At 32.1% G+C, this 11,640-nt stretch overlaps 1 protein-coding gene and 1 long non-coding RNA gene across 2 annotated transcripts; both read left to right on the forward strand.

The window, feature by feature from the left end:
• Positions 1-6,490: 6,490 nt before the first annotated feature.
• LOC110866176 lies at positions 6,491-6,886 on the forward strand. Its single transcript, XR_002551205.2, has 2 exons — positions 6,491-6,569; positions 6,652-6,886. It is a non-coding gene; the product is annotated as an uncharacterized LOC110866176 (long non-coding RNA).
• A 2,086-nt stretch (positions 6,887-8,972) lies between these two features.
• Positions 8,973-10,714, forward strand: LOC110866415 (F-box/FBD/LRR-repeat protein At1g13570-like). The gene is made up of 5 exons (XM_022115564.2): positions 8,973-9,022; positions 9,298-9,919; positions 9,994-10,101; positions 10,188-10,340; positions 10,427-10,714. The coding sequence occupies exons 1-5, from the start codon at positions 8,973-8,975 to the stop codon at positions 10,712-10,714; spliced, it is 1,221 nt and encodes a 406-aa protein (XP_021971256.1).
• Positions 10,715-11,640: the final 926 nt, after the last annotated feature.

Consider the following 11,640-nt stretch of genomic DNA (forward strand, 5'->3'; position numbering starts at 1 on the left):
CGCATAAGTTTAATAACAAGAAGTGTAGCTAGGAAGCATGCAAGGTAGAGTACAAATGTTTTAAACAACAAATAAGAGACAAAGTTCCTAAAACTATAGACTAGGGCAAAAGCATGGCAATTTTCCTAATTCCCTATAGTTATGGCTCTGATACCAATCTGTCACACCCCAACCGATGGCGGAAACATCGGGATGAGACGAAGTGTGTAGATTGCTCAAAACGTCATAACACTATGTGACAATAATTAATTTAAATTCAAATTTCATTTCAAAACTAAATGTCATACATAATTCAAAAGGAAATAACAACTTTGTTTCATAACATAACATAACAAACAAAATGATAGATTAATCTAGGTGTGTATCTAGTCCACCCTAAACTTGTTTCATGAATCATCCATACTTCAATAATCAACCTGCAACATGTATTAAAATAGAGTTTCAATGCAAAAGCAAAGAGCGAGTATACAAGTTTGTTTACATAGCATAATAGAATAAAACTCATATCCAACATGAACATAACAAAATAGTTTCAACGTGCTAGTTTACGTAGTCCAAGTGATAGCCCAAGTTTCCCAATGCGTTTAAAGTACCTAACCCAAAGTTTAACGGGAGGTTGTTATGTCTCCTCCTAACAATACCCCAAAGACTAACGGGGAGGTGCATTACTCCTATAGCGCTACTATTGTTAAGGCGGAACTACACACAAGAATTAAACGTTCACATAGCACAAAATAGTCTCAAGATTCACAAGTTTCATGTTTCATGTTTAAATGGATAGAGTAAGTTTCAAATAAGTTTCAAGTGTCATGTGCGTTTAATATAGAATACATGTTGCACCCAAAGTGTTAAAAGTAAAAATGGGTTCGAGTATACTCACGGTTTACAAGAGGTGACTTGAAGTTCCGAGAGCAAGTTTGTAGATGAGTTAGTTTGGAGCACCTTGTCCTTCTACACAAGGAAACGTAGGTGTGTGAGTTTGGCGTATACGGAAGATTATAGATTCGGAGTTTTTAAAATATAAAGAAAGTAACATAGGTGAAAATAATCATCTTGTACACATAACTCTTGTTCTTGACACTATTGAAACTCAAAAGAGTTGGTATGATTTCATGGATTCTAAGATCCATTAGAGTCGTAACAAGGGCATGGTCATAGATGATGTAACGTCCACTTAACAAATAACTATTAAGTCATCATCAAGTCTTAGTTACTTAGATGTATACGTATAGAATAACTTAGATATTATATAGTTTTACAAGTCTTACGATTCAAGCATGAGGTAGGAGATTAATGTCTCCATTTAGGTACCTCTTTGTGTCATAGAATACATACATGAGGTAGGAAGAACAAGCTTCCATTTAGGCACCTCTATTGTTCACCACTACACTTGTTGTTATAAACAACAAGGAGGGTCATGAACATACAAGTATCAAAGTATTAACAACAACTAATCTATAGTAAAACATCAAGTAATGAGTGGATTCTTATGAAGGATAGCCCAAGCTAATCCAACCATCACACATTCAACAAGTTTCACACTTGAACATTACTTGTGGGTAAAACCCTAATTAAAACAGAAGGTTTATGAGGTTTTAACCTCTGATTTAGATGTCTCAACCATGTTTTTAAGCTTAACCAACCATAAGAGGGGTTGTAAGCATTAGGACATTGGTTTGAGATGTGTTAGACACGAGTTGGATAAGAAATAACATGTCATTTGAATAATATAAAACAAACAGAAAGTTTTAGTCCATTTTAGGGCAAATCCAAGCATGATTCTTCCAAGGAAAAACCAAGGATTCGAACCCAAAGACATAACAAAGCATTAGGAAGAAGAACCAAGTGATTTGGTTGAGAAATGAACAAGTTACACTCACTTTTGTGAAGCTTCACGAATCTGTCCAAAACTCAGATTCTCAGCTGATTAGAGAGCAATTTAGTGAAGATTTAGGAGTTGTGAAAGTGTAAAATGGGTTGGAGAAGATGAGTATTTATAATGGAAGAGTTAGAAGGTGATTGGAGGTGATTAGAGGTGGATTAAAGGTGATTGGGTGAGGTTGGAGAGTTGGATTTCGTGCAAAATTTGAAAGAAAACACAAGTCTGCCGAAACAAGGCGCTCGCGTAGCGCTAGCAACCAGGCTATACCCGTCGCGCTACGCTAGCACATGGATTATGAAATTAAGTTTGATATTTTGACATTTAGGCCCCTGAAGTTTGAGTTTGATTCTTTTTTATGCCTTTTTGATAGTTTAGGGACTTGTTTGGTCATAAAGGCATAGTATAAGGTGTAATCAAGTACGAAGATCATAATCAAAGTATAATTAGGCGTATAAATATCATAACCAAGTATCGTTCTTGTTCAAAACACGTTCAATGCATAAGTTTAGTTCAATTACAAGTTTAGCACATAGTTTCCAAGAATAACGTTCAAGCACAGTTTGATTCACCAATTGAACATACGAGCATAATTAGAGTGCGTACAACATAAATGTAACAAAATACAAGTTTCATTAATGACCCAAGTCTCGGTTTGATAATGATTACAACGAAAGGAGCGATTACAAGAATACAAGGTTTCCAAAAATAGAATTTCAAGCAATGGTTTCTAAATAGGGAAATTATGAAAACGCTGGGCGTTACACGGGCATCCGATGTCGGAGTTGATGGGTCAACGGAGGGGCGCCACTCAAGTAAGCCGCGTAAGTTAAAAAGCTCGGGTCCATGTCTTGAAGGTTGTACGGGGTTTGCTGTTGGGTTGTGTTCGGGTTTGTGGGTCTTGCGGGGACACCAAAAGGAGGGCGGTATGGATGCATGATTGTATAAAAATTAGAAGAAAGTGGGTTTTTTTTTTTATAAAAATTAGAAGAAAGTGGGAGAGAAAATGTTTTTTTTTATAAAAAAAGGTGTGAATGTGGGGTATATATTTATAGTGGGAATATTTTAAATTAAAAAAATAAATAAAGAAAGTTACCGTTTGACAACGGTCAAGTGGGGCCCCCTCCTTTTTTTAAGCGTTATAATCAAAACGCCGGGGGGATTTTTTTTTCGAAAATCACGCCCCAAAACGCCCCGTGTAATGGGGGGTTGGGCGTTATCGGGCGTTATTTAGCAATTTAAAAAAAAAAAAAACGCCCCACTACGGGCGGTCTTATAATTTTAATTTTATGATTTAAAAACTTCCTATATGATCCTTTTTTAATAAAAAGTTTACTATTTAATTTAATACCATGTTTAGACTATATAAAAAACATATAACTTATGAAAAACTAATTTATAAAAACTAGATTTACCACCCGCCGCATTGTGGCGGGGGCGTAAAACCGTGCCGAATAGCACCAATGGCACACCACTAACAGCGACAACCAATACTGAAGTTACGGTGTGTTAACGCGAGTAAATTAGTCTGCAACGTCAAACCTAGAAAATAATAATTAAGTCGATTTAGGACCCCGCGCGTTGTAACGAACTTGTCAAACCAGGAAAAGATAGGCGATGTAAAAATGTTGAACCACACACGCACGTTGAGCTGTGTTAATTCGTTAAATCTACTACGAAGCGTAAAATGACATGTTAAAACGTTGAACCACACACACGTTATGCCGTGTTAACTCGCAAAATTTAAAACGAAAAATTTGCGAAATATGAAAAGTGTGGGGATCAAAGTTGAAAGTACAAAAGTTGTGAGTTTAAATTGCAAGAGATGAAAACTTTTGGTGCTATAAGTAGAAAAACAAATAGTTTTAGGTTAAAAGTGAAATATCACTTCTTTTTTTTTTTTGAAAACCTCCCAAAGCATGAGGTACATACCTCTATGCACACAAATGTTGCTAATTTATACTTTGTTAATTCAATTTAAATTTTAATAAACATGTATACGTTTTCATTTCACATTTGTATAATTTATTTAGTCCAAGTATAACACATGAGACCAAAGAAGAAAATTTTCTCTTGATGTATGTTCCGCGATGCCAATCAATAAAATTCAAGTACAATCGCTATCTAGGGTTTGATTTTTAAAATAACCTATGTAGTGTTTTCACATGGTCTGTACGCATTTTCAGAGTCAAAAGTATAGACGAACTTAAAATGTTAATTGTTGATAAAGATAGTAATTTCTGAGTAGGACATCCAATGCTCTCTACAAAGAAGTTTTTAGAGATTTGTCTTGATAAATTTGTAAATTGCAATTATAACACTAATTTGTAATTTTTTATTAGTACATGTAATGTATGATGTAATTATTAATTATAAATATTGTTTGTTACGTCTTTTTTATACCAACTCCATGTATGATGTATAAAAAATCTCTAATCAATAAATATCTAATCTTCATGTAATATGTATAAAAAATCTCTAATCAATAAATAAGATGTATAAAAAAATGAATCACCTTTAAAAAAAAAAAGAGTTAAATGTCATTTTAGTCTCTGTGGTTTAGGCTATTTTGACAGTTTAGTGCAAAAGTTTTATTTTTCGTCTGTGGGTCCAAAAAAGGTTTCACCGTTGACATTTTAGTCTACTGGTTTAACTTCATCCATTTTTCTATTAACGAGAAGAGTAATTCAGTCACTTTATATGTAATTCTATTAAATAAAATGACCGAATTGTTCTTTTCGTTAACAGAAAAAATGAAAACTAGTGGACCAAAATGACAAATATAAAACCTTTTTGTATCAATATACGAAAAAATAAAACTTTTGACTAAAGTGCCAAAAGGGCTCAAACCATATGAATCTATATATATTCTAAAGTTTAGTTATATGTTCTATTTTAAAACCAAAATTTATGGTTGTTTTAAATGCATCATCCTATAAAAATCCTATTAATTGCATTTAATTTATATTAAATAAATAAGAGATAAGATAAAAAATAAAATAAAATAATTATTTATCAATAATCATTAAAATTAATATCATCAATAACACATTATACTAAATAATATATTATAGATAAAGGTAGATTAGTTTAAAGTTAACTTTGATCTTAATTTGTTTTAATAATTGGTTTAAAGATAATTATTCCAAACTTATGATTATTCTATAAAATGATCTTTGACAAGGTAACCATAAATTTAAATTTCGAAGTAACTAATATATTAAAAGTAGCTCAAATATAATTCGTAATAAAAACACAACAATATATTTTCAAAGAAAACATATAATAAAAAAAATAGGTAAAGGGATCCAAATGATATCAAATATTAAGAACTTATCCATGATATTAGTATCAGAATTTAACAGATTAAGATAAAATTTAAACCGAAAGATCATAAGTATCATAAAAATATCATTAAATTAAAGTTAAAAAGTAAAGAAAAGAATTATTATTATAATATTAAAATAATAAAAATATATAAAAACTATATATATTATTAAAATATTAAAATTACTATTTGTACCGATACCAAACAAGACCGTACCGGTATTTCCGATACCAGTACCGGTTGACACCAAGCTTATCCCACCCCGTGATACTAAAAAATCATTAAATTAAAGTTAAACAGTAAAAAAGGAATTATTATTATAATATTAAAATAATAAAAGTATTAAAATAACTATATATATATATATATATATTCTAATATATTATTAACAAGATTTTGGCTAAATTAATTAGATTATTATAAATAATAATAATAATTTACAAATAAAACAACACAATTTGCAACAAAGCAATGCATGAAACACCATATTAACATATAGTACAGTACATTAATGCTAGAACCTAATCTATACTATATTATAAAGCATTTCATAAGGATACCAACCAAATTTAAGTAATTACAATCTTTTATACTTATGGTACAACAACTTAATGATGTTAGTAAGGGGTGAAATGGTCTTTCTACATTAATATTAAAAAATAAAAAAATAATTAAATGAGAATATAATCACAATTAATTATAATAATACAATAATAAGTTCGGTTCTTAAATGCAATTAATAAACGAAACCTATTGGGATAAACCGCAAAAGCACTCCAAAGGTCCAATTTCAATCAATATGTAATAAATTTGACCGATTAAGGAATCTCCTATCATTGCTATAAATTCACCATTTCACTCAACATCAACTCCTTTGTCTACTATTGTGCGAGTTAGAGTCGAAAAGAAAGAGATAAGAAAGAGAGAAGTTGATATGAAATTTATTTATCTTGGTGGAAAGGTGTGTTCTTTTATACCCATTTCAACATTTATTCGAAAAAACTTTGGTTTGTTTCTTAAAATATTCAAATGGGATAACAGTTTTCTTTTACATAATCTATGAGTTTATATTGATGTTTTATTATGTTTTTGGTGATTTAGTGGTTTTTTTTTCAAATTATGATTTTATATTACATATAAAGTATACACACAGGTTATTGGATACAAAAAGACAGACACTTCATACTTCATCAAGGTACCCTTGCATGACTATAGTATCTGGAACCATTTACCAATGTATTGTTTAATTGTTCATAAATTTATAGTCTTTTTCCTTTTTGCAGCTTCATGTATATGGAGGTGTAAAAGGGTGGGTACGAGAAAAGTTATTCATTTGGAGATAGACATTTATTTGGCCTATTGGTATTTCCTTTTTTAATTTCTACTTTACTATTTTTTTTAAACATATGATGCTTTTGTGTGATTTAATTGATACTATATATAGGCAATATAGATGCAGAGGAAATATTTGAGGAGGTATTGTTTGACAGGATTGGGCAGCAAACTTTAAGGGCTCGGATGTTTTCAACCCGCGCAAAAGATTTAAATTGATTGCGTTTATCTATACTATCGTATAAAGCATTTCACAAGGGTTCCAACCAAATTTAAATAATTGCAACATATTATGCTTATAGTACAACAACTCAATGAAGTTAGTAAAGGGAATTAGTCTTTCTACATGAGTATAAATTGATAAATACAATTAAATTGATAACTTTATAAATTAAGTATTGTTAAATACTTGATAAAGAATTAAATCATTTGACTTAGTTGAACATCATCACCTTCCTCATATTTACATTGCTTTTCCATTTCAAGTTCTCCGTAACCGATTACTTGATTGAATTTTATAATTAAGTCATTATTATTTGGTTTAGTAATTGCCAAACATCATACAAATAAGGTTACAACCTTTTTTGCAATTTTATCAGATAGTTGATGAACATCATATGAAATAAAAATAATAATAATAATAATAATAATAATAATAATAATAATAATAATAATTAAATATAAAAAAACTTAATCAACGTTATTATGAATTTAATTATAACTATAAATGGTTTTAAAACTTAAAAGATGCTAACCAATTAGAAACGAAAATTACTAAAAGGTAATTTCATGGGGTATTATTATCTATAATACCTAATAATTGCAACAATAATGATTAAATAATGAACTTAATTACAGATGGTTTAAAACTCAAAAGAATGCTCTTTGCATCTTAACTCAAGTCTCATGGAATAAGGTTCAAATGATAACCATTGCATAATTAGGAACCACTTTTTAGCCCTTGGATCGTATTTTGATGGTTGAGACCTTTAAGTGCAATATCTATATCTCTAAGATGAAGATAATGTATGGTAATGAAGATTTGGAGCAGCAAGAGGTAAAAACAGCCCGAATTTTTCCTTTTATAAATTCGATTCGATTCGTGAGTGTTAGTGTGTGTGTTTATATTGATTAGGGTTTCATCAAATGCAATGTGAGGGTTTCCAATCGGTGTTTATACAAATAATATAGAACCCAATTTTTATGTATGTGTATGTAGTGTGTAGTATGGGGTCTTGCTTACCTCATTCAAGGAATAACAATGAAAGACAGGGGTCATTGATTTCGAAAAACTCCGCCCCTTTGTTCGCCTTCTTCCTGATTTTAAGTTACGGTGAGTCAATTTCCTTTTTTCTGATTCTAATCGATTAAGAACTATACGTGATTAACCAACGAATTGTGGTAGATTTTATGTTTCTATTGCAGTATTTGGATTGAATTGACTGTTGCAATTTAATAATCGTCAGTTATAGTTCGTTTTTTGAATATAGAGAAACACTGACTTATTTAAGGTGCTTGATTTGGGTGAATAGTAGCAATATAAACTGCTATTGTAATTTGGTGTGATATTCAATTCAATATCAGCAACCTAATCAAATTGTTCCCTAAACATAGAGTAAATGTGTTCACCAGCAAGGTAATAATATGTACTAATTTTCAATTATAAGAGACTTCTAATAAGGAAATATAGCTATTAGGTTATGTCAAGGTAAGCATAGTTTATAAAGAATATGTTGCAGAATAAAGTTAATACAACATTTTAGTAATAAATAATAAACTGCTTTCTTATCTATAAAAGGGAACAAAACCTGCAATTTGACTTTTAGATGTCAAAACTGAATTTATATGTATATGTGTATGTAGTATAATATATATATTTAACATCTATTTTACACCATCTAAAACAATGAAAAAGAAAAAATAAAAATAAAAAAATTTGAAAACTGTGACGTCTTTTGAAGAGGGTTGAGAAACCACACGTCCATAGAATTGAAGTTTTGTGAGACCACATGTGGTGGGGCGCAAACCTCTCTCAAAGCGTCTTAAAAACGCGGGGGAACACTGTACCCTCGGGCGTTTTGGGCCTTTTTTTGACTGGTAGTGCTACCACAAAGCGCCGAACGAGGAGTGGACTTTGGTCAAAATAACCATGGTCAAACGGCTAACTTTAAAAAAAACCGGTTTTTGTTTTAAAAATCTATACTATATTCGCACTTTCGTACCGTGTCACGCACTATCTATATCAGTCGTCATTCCAGGAAAAAACAATAACTATTATGCATGACGTGCATCGCACGGGTGTTCCCCCTAGTTAAAATAACATTTAACTCTAAAAAAATTAAGAATGAAAGAAAAATGTTCCTTCAAAAAACCAAAAAGGAGAAGAATCGACAACTTTAATGTGAAACCTAACCTCGCTTCTGGTCGTCGACGATGGTGACTGGCTCGCCGGTTGCTGCCGGTTTGTTCATCAAATACAACAGGTATTTTCTTAGTTGTCATAAACCATATACAACAGGTATTTTCTTAGTTGTCATAAACAATATACGACGTTGTTGAATGTTGATTACTGGATTCGGGTAATTTTCTGACATTTCTTGTAATCTTAAATGGTTTTGTTGATTGATACCCTGAATACTTTGACTTTCACGTTATCCACTCAAAAACCCTTAGAATGAGTTATGTGGATTTACATGATTACAAAATATATTGGACAGAGTTTAGTTTAAATAGATTTTAAGAGTAGCTAATTTTGCAGCCAACAAGAAGAGCATAAGATGGATAGAATCAGCAAGCTTCCTTTAGGCATAATAGAGAACATACTATGTTTACTACCGACTCAAGAGGCGGCAAGGACAAGCATTCTCTCTAAGGAATGGAGATACCATTGGACCGAAATCTCTAAACTTGAGTTTAATGAGGAGGCGTTTGAAGTATCGACTTATGGGGCTGAGCCGTCTGCTTTGGAGCAAACGTTTGACTTTCCAAGTCACAGGAAAGCAATGACTAGGAGGTGTAAACTTTTCTATGCTATATACCAAGTTGTGATAATGCACCAGGGTCCAATACATGAGTTCACCCTGTCTATGAGAGCAGATGACTCCTGTATTGAGATTGACCATATATTAATTCATTTATCGAGGAAAAATACGGTCAAGATCTTAAAACTTGACTTCATTGGGAAATATAAGTTACCCGTATCTTTCTTCTCGTTACATCAATTAATGGATCTGTATCTCAATGATTGTGCTATTGACCATCAACCATCATTTAACGGATTTGGTGGCCTTACAACATTACATCTGCAAGAGATACACATTTGCGTAAAAGAGCTTATGCGTCTTTTATCGAGTTGTCCATTACTAAAGAGACTGGCAATTGTAAGTTTGTAATAAAATGAAATCTTAATCGTCATGGTCTTTCATAAACTAGCTAAATATCATAATTTTTTTAGTTGAGTGACGCTGGAACTGTCAATGGCATCGGAGACATCACCATTGCTGATTTCATCAAGTGTTTACCGGGCATTGAGTATCTGTCTCTTTTGTGTTTAATCTTTTTGGTAATTCTATGCACATGGTATATGCTTAATCATACTTTTAGTTGCTTATTAGTTATTACCAATCTTTGTTCTGTCTATGGTTCAAGTGTTTCCCTCCACTTCCGAAAGAGCTTCCAACGACAATGGTCCACTTGAAATACTTGCGTATGGAATGGGTATGGTTTAGGCACAAATATGTGGTGCCTTTTCTTGTTCTTTTAATTAGAAGCTCCCCAAACCTGGAGAAACTTAAGCTAGAGGTAAACAACAAGAATCTATGTATTCTACATTTCTATTTGTTTTGATTCTTATGTCAAATTGCACTCACACAAAGCATTTGATGTAGATTTTCCCCGATGATGACTTGTTTGAGGAATCTGAGACAGGCTCCTTTCCACGAAAAGATTATCCAGATATTATGTTGAAGCATCTTACCGAATTGGAGATTCTACAGTTTAGTGACGCAGATAATGAGATGGATTTTGTGAAGTTTATATTGGCTAAGTCACCTACATTAAAGAAGGTGAGAATACTCCTATGGGATGAGATTGATGAGAATGAAAAATTGCAGATTTCAAAAATCCTTAGAAGCTCCCCATGCGCATCACGTGTGGTAAAACTCAGTGTTAGTTGAGACCGACTAATTTGAGTTACTTGGTGGTTTTTTTACTGTTTAGTGAAATTAAAAAATTTTGTTGCTACCTTATATGGGATTTTGAGAATTATGATCTTTTGCAACTTGAATTTGTTAAAATGTTATTTTTCGCGCGCATTAGTGCAAAGGGCAAGATCACTGGGGATAAAATGCATATATTATTGTTTAGTCAATGATACTTATGAGTTGCATTGTCTCGCTAAGTTTTGGTACTTAAACTCACGTATCTTCTCTTGTCGGTCATGTTATATGATAATACATGCTAGTATAGTATTATGATGGAAATTTCCTTCGGGTAAAAAAATCTTTCGATTTTATAAGGGATTAGTGGCATATGAAATCCAAAATCTTTGGTATATTAGCGAGGAGCTTGCCCTGCCACCCCCCGAGCATCTTTTCTTCAATCAAAATCACCGTCTGTTGCCCAATCACATGGTTGGTTTCGCCACAAGTGTTCTCAACATACACCATTGAGCCATCAACCGCACCGCTTACAGTTGCCAGGTTTTTTGGTTCAAACAATCAAAATGGTGAAATGAATTAGAAGTTTTCATGTGTGGGGCTAAGCACATAACACATAAATATGTACACATAGTTTTAGTCATCTGATCCAGTAATCGTTCTCAAGGTTACAAAAGTCGTCTGATACTTTTTCTACAACAGTTTGTTTTGACTCGAATCTCTTTTAATTAAAATCCGTTATTACCTGAACCTATTGGTTCAAAAGTTGACTCGTACCAAAATGACCAGGTTTTAAAGCGATCCGTTCTGAACCGAGCCTGTCATGAACTGTAACCTAACCTGACCCTACTGTCCATTTTCCTAAGGATAGCAGATTTGGTTCTAGATAACATACATAAAATTACTGATACATACATTTATAAGTGTCTACAGTACTCGTCACG

The sequence above is a fragment of the Helianthus annuus genome, chromosome 7, assembly GCF_002127325.2.
Source record: "Helianthus annuus cultivar XRQ/B chromosome 7, HanXRQr2.0-SUNRISE, whole genome shotgun sequence".
Taxonomy (NCBI): domain Eukaryota; kingdom Viridiplantae; phylum Streptophyta; class Magnoliopsida; order Asterales; family Asteraceae; genus Helianthus; species Helianthus annuus.

Coding starts and splice junctions, on each gene's coding strand:
- LOC110866415 (XM_022115564.2), top strand. CDS start 8,973: ATGGTGACTGGCTCGCCGGTTGCTGCCGGTTTGTTCATCAAATACAAC. Junction 9,023..9,297: donor TTGTTCATCAAATACAACAG/GTATTTTCTTAG, acceptor CTAATTTTGCAG/CCAACAAGAAGAGCATAAGA. Junction 10,102..10,187: donor TTTTGTGTTTAATCTTTTTG/GTAATTCTATGC, acceptor CTATGGTTCAAG/TGTTTCCCTCCACTTCCGAA.